The sequence below is a fragment of the Xiphophorus couchianus genome, chromosome 10 (genome assembly GCF_001444195.1).
Source record: "Xiphophorus couchianus chromosome 10, X_couchianus-1.0, whole genome shotgun sequence".
Lineage (NCBI taxonomy): Eukaryota > Metazoa > Chordata > Actinopteri > Cyprinodontiformes > Poeciliidae > Xiphophorus > Xiphophorus couchianus.
In genome coordinates this window covers 4,012,497-4,033,940 of record NC_040237.1, presented here as the reverse complement: position 1 = coordinate 4,033,940, position 21,444 = coordinate 4,012,497, and the positions used below count along the sequence as shown (strand labels likewise).

Genomic DNA, 21,444 nt, shown 5'->3' with positions numbered 1-21,444 from the left:
AAAGTGTTTGAAAGTTTGGGATATTGTTTAACATTCCAACCCCTGATCTGTCGGCTGAGTTCGTTGGTCTCCACAATGCTGTTTGTTCACTAATGTTCTCTAACAAAACCTCTGATGCCTTCACAGAACACATGTATTTATACTGAGATTGAATTACACATAGGGGAAGTCTGTTTATGAATAAGGTGCAACATATATTGTGGAATGAAAATGAATGTATGCCCCATTTTTCCATTTTTATTTGGTTAAAAATCTTTGGAAAACGTGTTTTTTTCTTCTTCCGCTTCAAAATTATGCACCACTTTTTTTCTTTCTTTTTTTTTTGGTCTGTCATGTAAAGTCCCAATAAAATAAATGGAAGTTTGTGGACGTAATGTGACAAATCGCTTTGTACTTTTACAAGACACTGCAGGTGAAAACATGAAATCCACAGGATGGAGTGCTGTGTAATTTTGCAATTACATTAGATTAACTCGGGTCTACAGAGCTCATAAACTAAAAGGAAGAAGCCGCGACATTTTCACGGCAGGACACAAATTGAATTGGCAGAATGGAGGAGAAGTCACCTGCTGGTGCACATTAAAGCAGCGACAGAAGCAGTCGCTCGATGTGTCACAGTGGCTTCACTGACTTTCGTACACTGCTGTAGGGGATACAGGCTGCACTTAAAGGTGCAGCGTATTTTTCTTTCATCTGTTGCTAGAAGCAGCGCGTTAAAGCAAAGGTGACAGGTGAGTGAAACTTCTGCAGTCCACCCTAGTGTTCTTTTTGAGGGTCTTTTCTGTATCCATGGCAATAAAGGGTCATTTCAAGACAAAAATATATTTTCATGCCACCAGCCATCACTTTAACACTCGACTTGATTAGTTGTTTTATTTTTCATTAAATTCACCAGCCTCCGCACAAGCTGTTAATGAGGTCACTGAAAGGAGGATAAATCTGAGTGCTTCCTCTTGTACAAAGTGCTTTTTTTTACCCAGTGACCTTACTGAAGATCAGGCAAGAAAACATTAGCTGTCTTATGTCCCTGAGAGAGTTACGCAAAAAGCCGACACAGCAGTTGTTTTTAGCGGCTCTTTTCGTCGCCCTTGAAACAACACGAGCGAGGCTGCAGGGTGGCGCTCGGGACTCACCGTTAGGCATCCCATCAGGCTTTGCTCGAAGGGGCGCTGGAAGGCTCGGGGGTCTCCGCACCAGTCCAGCAGCTCGGTCGCCGCTGTTTGGAAATTTGCTGGATTTTGTAAGTGCTGTGAGGAAACAAAGAGGACAATAAAATTGCGAAATGTGCTGAAAATCAATTAGCTACTGTTTAAAAACAGAACAGAAAACAGGTGACAGGCACAACCACATTTACTGTCCAACTCTAAGAAAAGAAAGATGAGATAATGGTCAATAAAAACAGCGAAAATGTTTTCTCGATGGTTACTTTAAATGCAAAAAATTCCAAAATGAGTCAAAATTTACACCACAAGTTCAGAAATGTCACCAAAGAAGGAAATACCGTCCAATTTGTCAAACAGTCTTACAGGTGTATCTCCAAAAATGAGAAGATCAATAAAACCTCATCTATATCAGAAACTCAATTCAAAAAGTACAACTCATTATACATTATATAGCTTTATTCTGCACAGAGTGGTCTATATCTTTTAATTTGTCGCTTAATTATAGCTTACAGCTGTTGAAAGCCCACAATTCAGTTTCTCAGAAAACAAAAATATTTTATAGGTTCTATGAAAAAACAATGTTGTGTCATTGTTTTTATGAGAAAGACTGCTGACTTGAGAGTCGTCTAACAGACAGGCACCGATACCTTCCACAAGGAGGGTATGCCACAAGCTGCAGAATGCTGTATCCTAAATTTTCGGAAAGTTTAGTGGAGGGGGAAAAAGTGGCATTGCTCTGTGTGATTTATCAGTTAACTGGTCTGACTTGAACTTCACAAAAAATGATATAGTATTATCAAGAAAAACATGAGAGATACCTGAGCCAACCTTGCAGACAACCTGAAGGCTGATATTAAAACAACTTGGGATTCCTTAACACTTTAGGGAAAAAACAGGTTGATTGCCTCCAATGACATGCCCAGGGGCGCCATATAGGGGGGAAAAGTTAGGACAATTCTAAGGACCCCTGACTGACATGTGGCCCTCCACAATTTATTTATTTATTTTTTGTTCATAGAAATAAAATAAAAAAATTGGGGCCCTGTTAATTACAAAATTAATCATATTGTGTTTTCGAAGACTGTTTTTAGCAGTAAAAATTTTATGTTACCACTCCCAGACCAAAAAACACACATCTATATTTGCCCTGTACCCCCCTGGATCTGCATGAAATGGTTCATTCCTGCTTGGAGCACTTGAGGGTGTTCAGCAGCAGTAAGTAAAAGACAAGAACGACTGTGGCATATCATATCATGCTACTAAGAAAAATTAGAAAGTCAAGTTTTCAAAAAAAAAAGAAAAGGGTAAGAGTGTCAATTTGTAACCCAGTTTTTCTCCGAGAGGTGGGTAGACTGTGTGAGATTATCAACCATTTAGCATAATTAGCTTAGCTATAGACTACTGTCTGCCTCCATTTCACTAGCATCTAATGAACTAAAGAAAAAAATTACCAAGATATTCATATATTGAACTTGTCCCTGTACCTTTTACCACTTAACAGGTGAGTCAGTCAGCAGCAGCTCTAACCCACGTCCCTCCTGACCTGCCCTCTCCTAAGTGAAATTAAAGCTGAAGTATGTAACTTTTATAGAAATATTTTTTTCACATATTTGTTAAAACTGTCATTATGTTGTGACAGTATGGTATGAGGGATAATCTGTTAAAAATGTATTTCCTCTGCCTTCTCCCAGTGCTATCTAGAAACAACCAGTCAGTGGCAGGAGAGTTTTAGCGCTGTCAATCACAATCTCATGTGGCTGCTCGTCCTCCCTTCCCCTGGCTCTATGCTATGCTGCTGCTAGCACAGCCTGTTGTGAGTGCTCAGTCTAGTTAGCATAGCAACCAATGATGGCAGATAAACATTTTTCCTGTAATAATGTGTTGTTTCTCCACCACATGCACATTTAGCAGTGAGTGAATGAGGATGATTGACAGCACTAAGACCCTCCTACTGGTTCTGATTGGTTGTTTTTGGTCAGGACAGTGCATTACTTTTGCCAGCAATAGTAGTTCAGGGAGGAGGTGGAGGAGATTGATTGTTTTCACAGATTATCTGTCTCATAACAAACTGTCACGACATAGTGACAGCTTTAACAAATATAGAGAAAACATATATTTTTATTAAAGTTATATACTGCAGCTTGAATAAAATGCCACTACATAGCATTTTTTGAGAAGTCTGGATTGCTTCATGTATATTTTGCACATTGCTTTTGACTGTTACTGGTACTAATAGAAAAAAATCTAAGCAACCTACTTGCATACTGTATGCGGACTGTTGGATGTTAAATTCATGAGCAGTAAATATTGTGCTAGTTATCAGTATTGGACTAAAGAAAGCAAGGCAGTTGTAAGCCTTTAAAATTGCGACACCTTTTATGGGTCAAACAGACTCAAAAAATTGTAACAGCAGCTGCGTAGGGAGGGCCAATCTAATTTTTTGTCAGGGGGCCCAAGATTCCTGGCGGCGCCCCTGGGCACGCCACATTGATGGCGCCACTATTATCACTATTATTATACTATTATTTACAGAATTTTCCACTATTCACTGAATTTTTCAGCCAGCATAGTGGCTGCCATCTGTAAAGCAGCCAATCCAGGAGCAACATTAATTTATCTTGACGCTGATTAGATGTGCCACCAAGAGTAGATACAAGGAAGAGTATAGATGTAAGCTGCTGCAGTAGTGTTAAGATTGTTTCCACTAATATATTAAATATTTATGATGTGTGTGTTTCACTTTATAAATTGAATTATGGTTTTGCTTGAGACCCCATCTTTATAGTAACAATGCTGACCACGGTTTTGTTTTACTTTAAATCTAAAAAAGAAATAGAAAAACGGATCTACCCATCACAACCGGACACTTCAGCTGTGAAAGCTTTCAAACCTCAACATAAACAGCACTCAGGAGTAATATGGAGGCTTTACAGAGATCACGCACAAAAACCTTTACAGTGCACTTGCTCCAAACAGGAACAAATGGACTCCCACTCCACGGCATCAAAGGTAAATAGAGTGGGTTGTCATCTTAAAGTGAACTGCTGTCTTTTTAATGTGTGTGTGTGCTTTGATTTCACTGTCGGAGAGCTGCTTTTTTCCTGCTTGCTCTTTAGGGGGCAGCAGAGGTCAGGATTTGATAAGGCGGCTTTCATATCAGTTTGTGAAGCTGGCATTTGACGGGGGTTGGGAAGTTTATTTTCTGCTTTTGTCTGTCTCTGTGATACATTAAGGGAACTCATGTTGAAGTGAGACGTGGCAGAGTCCCAGTGCATGTAAGTTTCTGAAGGTGGTTAAAGTGAAACACATACAGATGCTAAATTTAGGAGAGTCTCTGGAAGCTAGACAACACGCGCAATCAGCGCACTGGGGATGGAGCGGGAGAGAGGAGGAATGTGTTGGAAGGGAGGGAAGAAAGAAAACACACACCGCCACTTGGGCTTGAAGTGATTACTGTTCTTTGCACTCAGAACAATTGGTCCCACCAGTGTGGCTGTCACACGGAGTGCTTGGCACTGCCATGCCACAGATGTTCCTCTCTTTATGGCCAAAAAACCACCAATCAAACCCGAACCAGTGGCCAAAAAACACCCTCCACCTACTCCGCTACTCTATCGCTCTCTCTGACTCAACATTTACACACCAGTCAAAGCTCAGCTCAGTTCGAGCGGGGAAACAAAGATGGACAGGACGTGCAGCGTCCTGAGACTCACACACAGCCCTCCTCTGTAGTCACGTCTGGAAAACAACAAGCACATCTGCAGCCTAACTGGAAGTGACAGAGCGTGCGATCTGGCAAACACGCTCTTTCCGTTCAGCAAAAATAAATAAATAAATTTTAAAAATGCTGCTGTTGTTCTACATTCATCGGTGCAACAGAGAAACATATTAATGGAGACAATTAACCCAGGAAAGGGAGCTCAGCAGCAGCTAGACAAAAACAGCTGTGCGGTCTAAGCAGCAGCAGCAGCTCCACTTTATCTTGAAATATTGGTGCTAGGGAGTTGGAGGAAGTGCTCCTGCAGGGAGAGGACAGTTTACAGGGTTCTGCAGAGCCTCCACCACATGTATGCATCACCAGAGAGTAGAGTTTGACAGCAAAACGGCTTCCCCACTGTTAGAGGAAAATAGTATCTCCGAAATAGATACCAGCAGTATCAGAAAACCCATCTTTCTCCCAAAGTATTCACAACGGTGCAATTCAGAGATGCGAGAGAAAAACAAACTGTCAGGGAAAATATGTGCCAGGGCGAAATCAGATTGCTGTTTTTAGTATCTGTTTGGAGGTTAATCCAAGCAAATGCAGTTGCTCTTCTTTGTGTAAGCTCTTAAAGGTTAAAAGACGTGTTCTTGTGAGGATGTTGCTTTACAAACGCTAAAACAACATGCAACGGCTTGCAAAAGCATTCGAAGGCTTGAACTTTTCACATTTTGTTATGTTACAACCGCAAATGTTTTATCTACTATACCAAAGTAGTGCATAATTGTCAAGTGGAAGGAAAATAGCACATGGTTCTCAAACTATTTTTACAAATAAAAAAATGTTAAAATTGTAGCATACTCTCTATGCTATGCAAGTGACAAAGTTTCATTTGTCACTTGCAAATGAAAGTTTAATTTGCAATAGTTAATTAATTTGCTTGGTCAGATTGAATGGAGGGTGACACTAAAAATCAATTTTCTTGTTTTGTCACTAATTCTCATTGGGATTTAGACATAGACTTTGACTGGGACATTGCAACAGATTAGTACAGCCCACGACTTATAGTTTTCCTGTTGGCAGATTATCTGTGTCCACCAAGAGGGAACATTTTTGACCAAGCTGTATGTGTAGCTGACTTGGATGATGTACTTGAAATCTGACTTGAACTTTACCCCTAAAGACTTAAAAACTTTCTTTGACTTTGAGTGAAAGACAATATGTGACTTGGGGTGACAGACAAGACCTAATTTGATTTGGGACAAAGTACTTGCAAAGGAGTTGTGATAAAATACTTGACACTCAGCTTTGACTTAGGCTGAAATATTTAAGACTTAACTTGGACTTGGGAGGAAATAATTGAGGTTTGACTTGGATTTCTCCCCTACATAATGAGATTTTACTTGTACTTGGGGAAAAGATTTGAGATGTGGCTTAGATTTACTTCTTTATGTAATAATAATAATAATCATAAAAAACTTGTGAACAACCTAAATGACACACTTTAGGTGCCTTCTTTAGGAATTTGGTTTACTGAATTTTATTTATGGGTATTAGATTATAGAGGGATGAATACACTGTTCAACTCAAATTTGTCTGTGTTGCTTTCCTTCAATTTTACAATTATGCACTAATCAGTGTTGTACTTTCTGATAAAATCACAATGTTGACAAAAAAGTTCTAGGGGCATGCATACTTTTGCAAGGTAATGTCTACTCTTCTCAAAGCCAATAGCATTGTGTTTCTTTGTCTTACTGGAGAATAAACGGCACAGGGAAACTAATATTCTGCTCCAGGTTCTTAAGTAAAAGATCCATTCATTCATCAGATAGTATTTGGCTGAGTTATTGTTTAAATATTCCATTATTGCAATTTTACAACGGAACAGTAATTTAAGAATTGCCACAGCAATGATTTTCTGATCTGACTTTCAACCCTCTGATTCAATCACGTTGACAGAGTCCAATTTCCTCCACTTTATCATCGTGCTCAGCAGCAATTCATCATTTGAGCAACAAAATCAATTTGTTACCCTGTCCGCCGCTCTGGCTGGGAGCAGTCACACGGACGTGTCACATCTTCCAGGAAACAACACTTAACAAAAGACCGGGCTTCATTTGTATTCCCAGGCCTTTCTTTGATATGCCAAAAAATTTTCAGCGTGCGCTACAGTTTCAATTAAAGCAAACAGCTGGATTGGTTTACAATATTTCCTTAATTATTTTAATAGCTTGGATATTGGACAATGGGGAGCGAGGGAGGGGGAGAAGATAGCGAGTTAATTGTTCTGATCTCCCCTGATGATCATCTTTGTGCGCGGGGAGGAGAATAGACGGCCAGCTGAATGGGCTCGCCGCTAGTCTAATTGGCAGGACATAAATGGTATTTATTATGCGGGCCTTCCAAACCCTGATTGTCTGCAGCACAAAGCTCGCCTCTATTAGCAGGGTGCTGGCTCTTACTGGTCGATTTGAAATGACCCCACGCTTTAACCATTTATTAGATAGACTGGAGGCCTACTCGTGTGCCATGGATCTCTCTAATTGGTGTGTTTACCCCTGTGCTGCCTCCTCAGGCGCTAACATTGGGATGTATTTGTTTAAATTTTTGTTCTGCCGGGTTAATACATTTAACCTCGAAACATTTGAGCTGTGTAAACTGTTGTTAGACACCAGCAAACCCCTTTTTGCACTTGTGTGAACCCACTTTAATAGACAATCTCCACGTTCATTACAACTAGAGGAGTGGATATTGAATTATTTAACACCCTGCTGCGATAAAGGTAGCCAGGCTGAGGACTGAGAGTGTTTACCTCTCTTCGTCTTATTACTTAAAAACATCAAAGCCACATATTGTCTCAAGCTCCCCCACTGGATAAAAGGATTTGTCACTGACATGTTTAAGTATGACGAGCACCACCTCAAAGGCCTACTTCGTGTCGTTCTGAGGGATCTTGGCACTGAGCCGAGAAACAAATGTACCATTTGTTTAAGAGCCGGGATGGGACCCCCGTAGTCTGAGGTTACATGAGTATGTCTGTGTAATTCTTGCCGGTGATTCGTCCCGCAATAAACTGAGGAAAAGTGGGAACAAAAGGATTTGTTGGGAGTCAGCGGTGGTGGAGGGGGTTGGTGGAGGAGGATGGAAAGCTCCTGCTCTTTGACCCCAGTCAGTAGCCTGAGTCACACCAGAGTTCTGATAACAGGAACCGAGCAAATTAGTCACTTTACTGCAGTCAAGTGAGAATGCTGAGGAGCATTCTGACTCTGATCATTTGCTACAGTTCTTTCTACTGTAGAGTCATTTTACGGTTAGAATGACATACACAAAGTGATTAGTGAATATTTTCTTTACACCATTAAAGGCTGCATGTACGATAAGTATATACTAAAAGTCTCAAAGAAAAACTGGCACATAAACTAGTATGAAATTAGCAAACCTGGACATTTTAATCCCAAACGAGTAGAACTGAGCTTTTTTGCAGATTTTTAAGACCAACATGTCTACAAATTGTGCCATTTAACTTTTTTTAAGCTAGTTGTCCTGATAGGGAATTTGTGAAGATTAGCGTTGGGTCAAAGAGGCTTTCCAACCTTAAAGACTTGAAACTCATCAAATAAATCATCAAAAGACAAGTGGAAATTTAATAAAAAACATATACTACAAACATACTCCTGTTAGAAGAACTGTTTGATTGTTGTAGAGGCAATAAAGGTATTTCCAATTCTTCTGAGTTTGTAATTGGGAGTTGTTAACTGCAGGCAAACCTCTTTCACAGCAGAGCAATAGATGAGAGTGGTTGATTTTTAGACCTTTGAGGTGGATAAGATCGGCTTCACATGTAAGTATCAGCCAATCACTGATCTCCCAAAATAAAATAAAAAAGAAATCGAGCCAATTTATTGGTGGACCCCTATTTTAAATTAAACATGACTAATATATATTTTTTTCCATCACTTGAACAGTTTTTACATTTTTTATTGAGAAATGAGAGACTCCTCTAATTTTTCCTATCAGAAATACACTTCTTGGCTGAATGAAAATAATTTTAATTTTAAACTCACTGGGGGTTACAAATGATTTTGGGCATAATTTTAAAATAACATCACTCCTGAAAGCCAGCTTAAAATCAGATTGCAGAATGAGAACCAGTGCCGTCCCCTCTGCCTCACCTGCTTGATACACTGCAGACGATCATTGGTCTGCTGAATGTGTCTGTCCATCGACGGAATCGAGTTCATGTTGATTGTCCCCGTCTGGCCTCTATCTGCCAGCCATTAAACTGGAGAGTTCTGTAACAGAAACACAGACAAGTGTTAAGGCTCAGCTCCAAGGGAAGCTGCTGATCACATCACCACCAGGATACAGACACTATCTCTCTCTCTCTCTCACTTTCTCTGTGGATGTGTGTATGCTGTGAGTCAAGCAGGAAGATATTGATTTGGCAGGTGACAAGCACCTCACAGAGCCCAAAGGATGACATTCCCTCTCAGCTCCTGTGACACCCTTAACAAGCCCCGGCGGTTGCCCCCGTATGCCTTTGGAAAAGACACGCTGGACTTAAGGCAGAATGTCTGGCCGTGTTTAAAGCGCCTCTGGGTGAAAATGAACTGAGGTAGGGAAGGACACACACACACACACAAACACGCAAACATAATGCGTCAAACCTCACAGTCTGTCAGCATTATCTCAGAAAACTGCATGAAGCTCCTCCATCCTGCTCTGTGGGAACATTAACTTGACATGTGGCTCTCTGTTTACATTACTTAGTCATTATGTAATCTTTGGTTAACAATTATCTGTACACTAGGCCCAGACATGCTCTACATATCTATCCCTCTCCTCCTCCTCCTTCTGTACTCGCTCTACCAGAGTTCCTCTAACAAAACTCCTTACAGCGCACTATTGATTCTGAAGCCGGAGCTCATGGAAGCCCATTCTCTTTCTTTTCATCCTGGAGAATAATTTTTCATGTAGGCCAAACAATGGGGTTGTGATCTGACATACTACACAGGATTATCGCGAGTAAAAAAAAAAAAAAAATATTACAAGCTGAACTGAAGGTTATCAGTTTTGCCTCTAGGAGACTGATTTAATGCTGTGTTCAGTGTCAAATAAATATTACAAAACGGTTGTCGGCTATAACTCAGAGTGACCTGCATCTCAAAGTGGAGGGGTTAGTGAATTAATGGGCACATTTATGAGGAGTGAAGAGCGTCCCCTCCTCTCGCCTCCTCCCTCATCCTTCCATCTACTGGTGTCTCCATCTTTCTTTCTGCTGCTGCAGGGCCATCTCATCCCCCACGCTCCTCTCTCCCCTCACCATCTCTCTCCATTACCAATCTCGCAGTAAGAAATTTCCCTGCACAAAGTACCTGTGAGATGACGGGAGAGAGAGGGAGAAATAAAAAGAGAGGAGGCAGCATGCTGCACCATACTGATAATGCTCACTTAGGGGTCTCTAGCTGGATTTAACGGCAGGGCCGGTAATCTACTCCACTAGACAGCTAAAGAGCTTTTATGCTACCTATTGGAGCTGCTCATGCCTGTACTTGAGAGGAGAGAAGGGCACATGAGTGCATTCCTCTCCATAAATTAGAAAGCTCATAAAGAAAAAGAGACATCTGAGGATTTTTTTTTCTTCTCTCCAACTCTGTGTTTGCCGCTGAAAAGTATCTGTTTGCTCACATTTCTGAAGTCCTACACTCCACTTACACTAAATAACTTTGTGATGGGAGGAGTAGAGCACGTTGATGACATAGAATGTACAATAATATAATTGGATACTACATGATGCAATTTACAGTACTACATGGTATAATATGATGTAATAAATCACTTCAAAATGATACAATGTGATATTAGTTGATAGAGGGTGTACCCTGGATGGGTCACCAGTCCATCACAGGGTAGCACAAAGATACAGGAGAAATAACCATGCATACACACTCATGCCTATGGGCAACTAAGAGAGACTGAATAGCCCACAAGTCATGTTTTTGGAATGTAGGAGGAAGCCAGACTACCCAGAGTGAACTTGTGGATGCACAAGGATAATCAACAAATTCCATGCAGAAAGACCCCAGACAAGTAATTGACCCTAGGACCTTTTTGCTGCAAAACAGCAGAGCTACCAACTGCTTGATTGTACAGGCCCGAGAATGAAATGGTGTAAGGCAGAGAAAACAGAAGCTGAAAAAAATCCACAAGACAAAGGAAACACAACACAATTTCTGTATGTTTAAATATGTTTTTCTAAAAGTTGATGTGTTGTTGTCTTAGAAAAGTATTTCTTTTATGAATTTAAAATAGTTTTATCTTAAAAATAGTGATTGTATTGTAAGGAGTTGTGTTATAGACTGTTAGATTTTGTTTTTGACAAAACACATAAAGTGTGTTCTACAATTGCTTTTGGAAAAACTGTTTTGTGTGTTTCCAATTAAAATTGCTGCATACAGTTTATCAATGAATAAAGCATCCATTTTCAATAAAATTGCATATATATATATATATATATATATATATATGTTTATTATGTAAGAAAAAATTAGGAGACATCCATTGCCCCCAGATGCACCCCTCTATAGTTCTCCCATTTCCTCTAAGTGTCGCTAGACCGAGGACTGACGCATGGCGACCGTTGTCACCCTCCACCACCAGCAGGTGTCTCCCTGGCCCTTCAAAGGCCCAGCCTGTGGCACAAAGAAGGCGGAGTGGTGTTACTTTAAGCCTTTACAAGCTCTACAAATCCTCAGCTGCTGCTTCCTAACAGGGCCCACTCAGCCCGGCACTGCCTGTCTGACCTTGTGGTTATTGATGAGCGAGTCGACCTGCTCTCTCCGGCTCTCTCCTCTCTTTGCCTACTCCTCCTTCTCCTCCTCCTCTCCCCCACTCCATGTCATCTCTCTTACCTCCAGCAGTGAGTTAAAATGAGGGGAAACAAAGGTCTGAATGTCATTCACCTCCATGTTTTTTCAGTTAAACACACATTTTTAACAACAGTTTTGATCTAAAGCCTGGATCCACACATTGACATCTATTAGCTTCTTAAGCTCAAAATTATATTAAAAATATGATGCAAGTGTGTTGGGGAGTAATTGAATTTCCAGATATTTTCTCTTCCTAATTAACACTAGTCCTTTGTTACATCTTTTGTAACTAACGAGAGCCAATTTAAAGATTAAACCTCTGATGCGGTGCAGATAATAACAACAAGAACCAATTATAAGCCTCAGCCTATTTACATGCTCTTTTCAGATGTTATCATTCCTTATTTTCTCTGTGCCTCTCTACCTGTGATCCTATTGGATTCAGATAGGAATCCTGTCTGCCGTTGGTGAGCACGCCAGGGGGAAATCGGTGCAGTTTTGTGCCTTACTTGAGCTTAATTTACTGCAAATTGCACGGCAGGCGTTGCACAACAAGTAGAGAGCTGTGGATTCCTACACAACAAAAGACACATGGTGTGGGTGTGTGTGTGTGTGCATGTGTGTGTGCGCGCAAGAGACCGGAGTGGGAGGGAGGCAAAGGAGGGAGACCCGCTTTCCTTCCCCTATTCAAGCGGGAGCTAAAATATATGTATTGAGTGGGAGCTGTAATAAAACGAAACGGGTGAGGAGATGCAGGCCGGGAACAAATATGAAAGGCAGTGGAGTATAGCGGCAAGGCGATGGAGCACCACCGGAGGATTGGATGAAATTATCTCTTTATAATCAGGGGGCTTCTGCATGGCTGCCTCCTCCATTGCCCGGTGACAGATGAGGCCTACCCCCTTCAAATGGGCTTTTTCGGCATGCTATCAAGCCCACCTCTGGGGTAAAACAATGTTTTCTCCCCTGCCTTGTACGACTACTTTAAAGCTTTGTTTCCACTCGGCACCCCGAGAAGCTCCGCACATAAGGCTTGAAAGTGGCTGCGAATTTAATTTAATAGCAAAATTGAGGGACGAAAGGGTCTTAGGAATGGTGATGCCAAAACAGGTCACTGCAGCGCAGTAAAACGGGGCTGAATTGCCAGTTAGGGATAAAAACGTTGCTTCAGACTCCCAACCCTCCGGAATCTTCAAAGTGCGTCTCTGTCGTGTTAATGTGACGAGCTGTGTGCCGCTGCTCTGTGGGATAAACTGAGAGGCAAAGCAGAGTAGACAATGATTAGCTTTATCCCGCCATCACTGCAGAACAAATGGATCAGAAAACCCTCTCCACTGAGCTGTTGAGGCGCAGGGAAGTGGTAAACAGATTTAATTTATTCACATAAACGGCTTGTGAACCGAAACAGTCAGGCTTGTCGGAGGCCAGCCACGCTGTGGGAAAATGATCGCTTCTGGAGTTTTTCATGTCTCTTATGCTTATGTGGTTTTGACCACTATACTTCCTGACTAAAAGAGACGCAACGATCAGATTTTGCAGGACGATAACGATTCTGGATTTACTTTGGGTTTCACTTGCCGCAGCTCGCTAAACGAGACAATACACAGTATGAGGTTCACAAGACTGACACGAGACGAGATCTGAACAATATTTTGGGGATAACTGTGAATCCTCGTTTTTGGTTTTCACAAATAATGTGACGCTTTCACAAATCAGAAACTGTGTTTTCAAAAATTTGCATTTTTGAACAATCCAGCCCAGATGTGACTAGTTTCTTTTTTTATACTTGTCTAATTCTAACACTATTCAAAAGCAAAAGAAATTTGTTTTCATGTTTTCACAAAAACAGATTGAAAGGTTTCATCGATCTCAAATTGTGCTTTTACATATATCTGTACAACAGTTCTGTTCATTTTTGATAAGTCTAATAAAGAATTGGCCTCTGGGTTGTTTGTTACCTGGCTGCAGAAAAACAGTTTATTTATTGTTTTTATTTCTATTCTATTAACAATCACACTGCGAGAAATATTTTATTGTTGAAAAACGGAACCGTAAACCTGCTCCTGTTGGGGTTTTTGACTCATACAAGGAGTCAAAACTTTGCATGGGTTGTTGTTGTGCTTGCCTTCCAATCCTCCCCATCCTCTGCTCACTTTGGGATTTAGTTTCAATTCTTCAACACACTGACATCACACCGTCCCACATTAAAGGTTGGGGATCAGTAGCTTAAGTATTTTACATTTTTAACCTGACATCATCAAATTTATTCTATATTAAATAAAGCCACTGATCACCAGTCAGAGCCAGTCAAGGACAAATGAAATGTACTAATCAGATGATATCTGTTCTTGATATATCTTGCTTACTTCAGTTTGCAGAAAGCCTTTTGTATTTACAAGTTGTTGTTTTTTTCCAACATTGAGAATCCTTTGCCTACATAAAGGTGGGAATATGGCGACCGGAAGCCACGCCGGCCCATTATACCGACCACACACACTCCCACAAACCCTCACACATCTCTCACCTTCCCCTGAGTGGAGGACCTGCATCATGATACCATAACAACACCCTCAGTCACTCCTAATGTGCTTTACAACAACACTACAGGCAGGGTGTTACACCTTCGCAGAGCAGTGCGAAGCAGCCCCCACAACCGGCACACACACACACCTCAGTGATTGAAAGCTACTAAGCCAAGCCCTGCTGACACTATTAAAACAGAGCAAGGTGGCCTGAGCAAAGAAATCAGCATCACTCTCCTGAACCTTATGGGGACACGCTGCTCAAGGTGACGGTGTCCCTGTGAGTCATGTATTGTAGGTGAATTAAGCAATAAAGGAGTAATCTGTGCCATCATTGACTCGGGTTCGGCTGTTTGTAGCACTTGCTCTAGGGTGATAAAGATGAGGGAGGAGGTGGAGGAGAAGGAAGCATCTCATCACACTCGTGATTTTAATGAGCTTTGATTCTGAGATGTGTCTTGTTTTCTTCCGACCATCGGCTGAGAAAACCCCCCGCCTATGTCGCCCGTCCTTTAATTATCTCGGCATTGTAGAGAAGCATTTTTTTTCTCTCTCCCCCCAAGTGTTTAGCTGAAGAGGGCACCTCTGGGACTCCAGGTGTCCGCCTGGTGAGTGGCCAGGCAGGGACAAAGCTGTGTTTGTTGGATGGTGGAGAAAGAGGATGGAAATGTGTACGAAACGCTGCCGTTTCCATTGTTGCTTTGCAGAATGTGCCATAATCCCCCGGCAGGCTCCATCCAGAGCTGGCACGGAGGATAAAATGAGCTGCCCGTCCCACCTCCCCCTTCCTTTCCTTCACACACATATGGACATGCAAGCCACTCCAGTGCACGTGCACGCTCTCACACCTCCCCACATGGCTCCCTAACAGGCTTGGGGATGGATTTCTTTTATTTAATGTGGTTTGGTCTGCAGATCCAGAGGCGACCGTGAACGAGGGCGGGTTTGCCATCGTGCCACTTCACCCGCACATAATCTAAAGGAGCCCTGTTGCGACGGTCGCTGCTCACTGATCTCTCCCGTTTTCCCTGTCTTTCCCAATCTCCCACATTCCCTCCCTCCCTTCCTTCCTTCTTTGCCCTCTCACATTTTCTTTTTTTTCCACGACGGCTCACATAAGCAAGCCTCCCGGATTCCTGCGGGAGCCCCACGTTCAGTACACAGAAATTGTTCAGCCATCAGGCACATCTGCAGCATGATTAGAAAAGCAAAGGGAACATGGTGGTGGAAGCAGGAGGGTGGGATGGTAGAGGCCACCCCCTCCCTTACCTTTTTTTTTTTTAATAGAAGCAGAAAACAGAGGGCCAGGATCATAGAGGGGCCCAAGCAATATCTCTTCTCTAACCAAGTGTAACATTTCACCAAGTCTCAGAGGGCGATCTCCATCTGTAATATCTGCAACTAAAAAGCACGTCAAGGAAACGTCGTCAAGGAAAAGTTCTCGAAAAGCTTAATATCACACAACCAAAAATTTTAGGGATAGGGATTTAGTGATCCCTTGTAATCCCTAGGCACAAGAGCATCCCGCTGTTCTGGATGAACTGCACACAGTAACTACATTTAATCATATACTTTGATTTTATTGATATGTATTGATGTTCCCATGGACCCAACAATGGGGAAATAGTAAAAATTCCAATTCTTACCAAACAGACAATTTTAGGGGTCTTTAAACATCTTTGGTCAGAATTGATGTCACAATAATTCTCAAATTTCATTTCAAACAGAAAATGTCTGCTCTGATTTCTTTCCTTTTTTCTCACAATAAGTTTAGGAGTTCCTCAGGGCTACACATTAAACCCCTTTATCTAATTAACTGGTCATGAAAAGAAATCAGTCTGACTGTAGAAGGCCTGCTATACTGGATAGGCTCTTCTCTGCTTAAGAGTATTTTACAAATGTCTGTTCCCTGAGTCAGAACAGGAATATTTAAGCACACCTTAAGTAGATCAATATTAAGCACACTAAGTCCATTTTAATGGAAAAAGGGGATAAGTTCTGCAAGCATTTAGTCTTAATATAACTTGTATTTCTATTCTGCATGTTTAGCTTAAAGTTGTGTAATAAAATCTCCTCCAATCTTTATCATGTTTAGAAGAGTTCCCAGCCACATACAAGCAGCATGAGGAGAAGCACGGTAGTCTCTGCCTCTCCTGTTTGCCCTTAAATTCCTCCTCAAAACAGCCACTCTTTTAATTTCCTTCCACCAAGAGCATCAGAGAGGAGGGGTAATCCTCTTGGGCATTGGAGGCAGCAGCACAGATGAGCCACATTTCAGTGTGAGCACCACCAAACGCACAACAGCGTGGAGCTGTCCAGCTAGCTTCGCGAGTTCCTCTCCATCAGCTGTGCCGTTCACCCACTCAAGCCCCTCGCTTTTCTCCTCCGCAATCCTCAAGGAATTTTGGAAGTATAAGAGGATGATGAAACCGATGGGCTGAAGTCTGAACCTGCAGCTATTACTCATTGCTGTTTCCATCATGCCGATGCAACACTATCGTAAAAGTCTAAATGTTAGTGCAGGGAGTCAATTCAGTCTCATTTTTAGTGAGTGATACTGGTGCAGATATTGAAGGCTCCCTCATTCTTCACTTCATCTGTTCCTCAGTGTCTCCAGGTGTATTTTTAAGTCTCCCTCCCTGTGATTGGTTGTTCATTTTTCCATGTGCCGTACTTAATCCGGCCAGCTAAAACTTTGAAATCGAGGGTAGCTAGCAAAGAGGAGATATTATGAGGTCTGGGAGAGAAGCAGAGAAAGACTGATATCACTGGGGGGGAGGAGTGACAGGCGAGTTCGTAGAATGCATGGAAAAGAATTCAAAGAAGGCTGAGAGCAGAGCGTGAGCCTGCTTGTGTGTTCAATGCCTTACAAGTGTTCAGAGTAAAAGAGTAGCACTGATAAGCTTATGTTTTTGCCTAGGATAGGTTGTCTACGTTGCCCGAGGAGACAGAGGACCCCCTCGTCTCCTTCGAGCTGGAGATCTTCTGCCTCTTGGTGACTTTGAGTGAAAAGGAGAAAAGACACAGAGAGAGTGAGAGATTTTTAAATAGTGCATGAGCTCAACCCGCTCGGACACTGATGGACAGCAGCAACATGAGCTTTCTGTTTCACCCAGGAAGCCTTGTGAAGACACGCCATTAATCTGCCAGACCTTATCGTGACCTTACCAACATCTCCTGCAGAAACATCCCCTTTTCTCTTTCTCTGTTGGGAGGTGTAAGTGCAGGCAACTGACTACACCTGTTAGATATGTTGCTTGTTATAATAACACTTGTCCATAACATTTACAAGTGCAGGAATAAGAAGCTGCAAAGCTATAAAAGACATCATATTTGTTCTTCTCCTAAAAGTTTGTCCTAGCATTTTATTCTGGATTTTAAGAGTCCTGCTTGGTTTTAAAGTAGGAGAAAGAATGTAAGCAGCATTTTCAGGCAGCACACACTTTGCAATAAGATTAAGGAGATGGCAGATAACCAGGGCATCTGAGGTTGAAGAACTATTCCTCATGCTTACAAATTTCTATTATTTAGTAATATCTCAATATAAAATATGGACAAGTCAAGCTCTCAAAAAATCTCTGGTGTGCCTAAATGTGTGTATACATAGAACCTGTTGATGAATCTCAGTAACTTATGCACATAAACATATTGTATTTCAACATTGTATTTGAAGGGCAAACAAAAGACAGAAACAGCTATTTCTTAGGTGGCAATGTTTAGCAACTTTATGCAGGAAAAACCAGTACATGTTTACCTCTGGCCTGTAAAAAGGTTTTATTGCTGTAATGCATGTAAAAATGTCCTCATTGATAATTAAGAAGGGCATTTCTAGTCTTTGATGAGCCAGTTTTAAAATCAATACATATCAGATCATTTATAGTCTTCTATATTATTTTATGGTCTTTTGAGAGATGCCAGTCTGCTAGGTGCATGCATAATTTTGGACTTAGTTGTTGGTCACAATTTCAGAACCTATATATATCTCTAACTTTATTATATTAAAATATGATACAAGAAAAAAAAATTTGTGTTGGGACCATGAATTGTTCAGGTAATAAAATGTGAACATTAATGTAGTTTTAAATGTGTGAAGTGAACATAGAACTTACTCTTGTTCACCTTGAACCTGGAGATTACTGCATAAAATGCCTTCAAAATTACCAATATATGGGCTTGACTGGTAAGACTGATGTAAAATTAGATTAGTTACGTCCAACTTTCTGTAAAAAGAGCTACAGAAAAAGCATTAAAAGCTTGGAAAGGAGAATCTGAATAAAAATTGCTTGGCCATGCTAGAATTAGTTAAGAAATGTATTTTGGATACATAGTCTTTCTTTGTAAAGTAAAGTAAAACTAAGCTACTTATTGTCAGATAATGATGGGTGAAAGTTTTCTATTTTGTCATGACACTTTTTCTACTAGCTAACGCAACACAGTATGAAAAGGTTCAATTTCTATTTTCTGACATGGCTCATAAAAAAAATAATAAATCTGATTTTCCATATCCACAGCCCCTTTGATAGCCCTCAGAGAGCACTGATTTCATATTAACAGTCATCAGTCCCTGCAAAGAGGCGACTATCGTTCCACAAATGTGTTCAATTAAAGAGCAGAGAGCTTGGAGAGGGGTAGCGAGAGGCTGTTCCCTGTGCCTGTTTGATCTGGATTTACCTAATTGGTCGATGACGACACATTACCAGACAGGCAGGCGCTTGATCTGCAGTCAGCAGCGAGTCGACCTTTTCCACCCTCCCCATCACCAGCGATGTCCCTCACGCCCCCTCCGTGACCAGACGGCCTGTGTCTGCATGTAAAAAAAGGAGAGTGCGGGGGTTGTGTGGGTGGAGGGGGGTGAGTCGTGTGGGAGGAGGGCTGATTTAGAGGTTAGGCGGCGGAGCCTGTTGTAAATCTGTGTCACAAATCTTCCTTTTGGAGCCATGAGGACACACACACATACAAGCATGTGATGAATCCCATGTAACGTGCCTGACCTCCACAGCCTCTCTGGCTCTTTTTGACTCCGTGCAGCTCGCCGTGCTCCGTTTGACCAGATATCACGTACAGCCGTGTTTTGATTGCCTTGTGAAAATGAATTGGGAAGCTTCTCATTTCACATTGAGCTGTGAAGAATGCCAATGTGTCAGGGGAGGAAAAAGGAGATTCTCCAGAGAGGGGAATACTCAGCCCAGTCCTTAATCAGCACTAACATTTACTCATTGTGCATCAATATTTCTGTGTCCTTCTTTCAATCTGCTTCAGACCTGAGTTATTTCATTGAGTGTACATTACTAAGCTCAAGTTGCAGCTCTATTTGTGAAGTCACTGCATTAATAAAATCTAGAGGCAAATCAGGGAGCTTGTTTACAGTCTCAGTGGTACAGATGACATGTTTCTAAAACAGTATGCTTCTTTTTATATAATCTTACAGCTGGCTAAGAATAGCATCAAATGAATACTGAATGCCTGGATTGGAAGCAGTTTACATGAATTATGCCATTCAATTCTTAAGCTGTCATCCGAAGCAAAAGCAACATAATCATATGCAGTTTCTGCAATAGAAGATTGCAGCAAAAAACAAGCCTGTGCAGAGTGAAGCGCGATGGTTTCTATTCATTTAAAGCACAGTTATCTTGCCTCTGAAAGAGGGCCACTAAAAATGAACCAAGGCCCAGGCTTATATGTTTTTCATTTCAAAATGCTTCAAAATTGAAGTTCACAAGAGATTTACAGCAGAAAGTTTCACAATAAACACCTCAAAGTGGAACCTCCAAAAAAAGCAGATTGATGACTAGATAAATAAAAAACGGTGAAAGATAAGATGTTCTGGGTTAGCAATGTGTGTTTTTTTAAAAAAATATGAACATTTACGATGAAGAAAATGGGACCGGGAAAAGTTTATTAATATTAGGAAAACACGTGAATAATCTATCAGACATTCTGAGACGTTTTAGATTGAGATTGCTATGAATGCCTGATTAATTTCTGTGCCACAAATGTTCACTTGACTTTGTGTTGGGATCCAGGTTTTTGCACACTTCCTTTGGTCATTATCTGTGTTTTCTATATCTATTTGTAGGTCATCATGCAGTAGATTCATGATGACCTACTGCACACTGGGTTAGCAGTAGGTCATTATGAATCCAAACCACCAGTCTCACTAAGGTATCCAGTAACTAAGCTAAGTGCTGTATTAAAACTACATTAGATAACTTTCAAGCGGCAGGTCTATTAGGAAGGTCACTGGAGGCTAGCTGATTCCAGCTAATGAACTAGCTAACACCAACTTCTTATATTTCTACTACCAACTAGAGCAGAACACCAAAAAAAGGCAACATTTTTGCACAATTAGCACCAAAAACTACAACATCATTAAAACTTCTTACTGGCCAGAGCTTACTGCGTTTATGGGTCCTAGCAACACCTCCTCACTAGGCACGGGCTGATTAACAGTATCAATGTACCCCAGTGGTCTCAGACAGCATTCCTCGAGGGCCGGAGTCCTGCAACTTTTAGACGTGTTCTTTGTCCTACTCACTTGAATTAAATGGTGAAACTGCTTCACTAGCGTCCAGTCAAGCTTTACAGAGTTCTGCTAATGAGTGAATATTGAAGCCAGGTGTGCAGAAGTAGAGAGACGTAAAAGTTGCAGGACACCGGCCTTTGGGGACTGGAGTTTGAGACCACATATGTACACCAAAGTTTTAAAAGTTATTGTTCAAAAACCACAAAATATACAACAGAGATGAAAGTCAATTTAATGGCGCATGGAAGGCTACTACACATTTCCTTGACTTAAAATAACAAAAAATCCAGCTATATGGACATATTTCTGATCATTAAAACATGGGGTGCCACCAATATCTTAGACTAAGGTTACTACAATTGGCAAGCTGCAAACAGCAGGTCGAAATGACTGCAGGATGGCTACACAAGCAGCCAAACAAACTAAATAACCATATCATATTTTATTTATAGTTGCACAACAGGCTCTTGAAAACTAAAGTGGGAGTTTATTGTTTTTGTTCAGCAAAAGAAGGAATATTTGTTGCTTTTTTATTTAGATCTTTGTTTTTAATACCATGTAGTATAGTTGTAGATCGGCATAAGATTCTAACTGTTTAACTGTGAGTAAAAACTGAAAAATACACAAAAATTGAAAACAAAATTGCATAACTTCATGAAATTGGTTT

At 41.1% G+C, this 21,444-nt stretch overlaps 1 protein-coding gene across 2 annotated transcripts in view; it reads right to left on the bottom strand.

The window, feature by feature from the left end:
- The window catches only part of LOC114152049 (zinc finger MIZ domain-containing protein 1), a 124,201-nt gene that overhangs the window by 32,061 nt on the left and 70,696 nt on the right, over window positions 1-21,444 (bottom strand). For both annotated transcript variants that reach the window (XM_028029711.1, XM_028029712.1), the window contains exons 3-4: window positions 9,036-9,155; window positions 1,134-1,247 (exon numbers count right to left, since the gene is read on the bottom strand). In XM_028029711.1, the coding sequence (XP_027885512.1) occupies window positions 1,134-1,247; window positions 9,036-9,104 (183 nt within the window). In that variant the 5' untranslated portion in view covers window positions 9,105-9,155. The remainder of the gene's footprint in view (window positions 1-1,133; window positions 1,248-9,035; window positions 9,156-21,444) is intronic.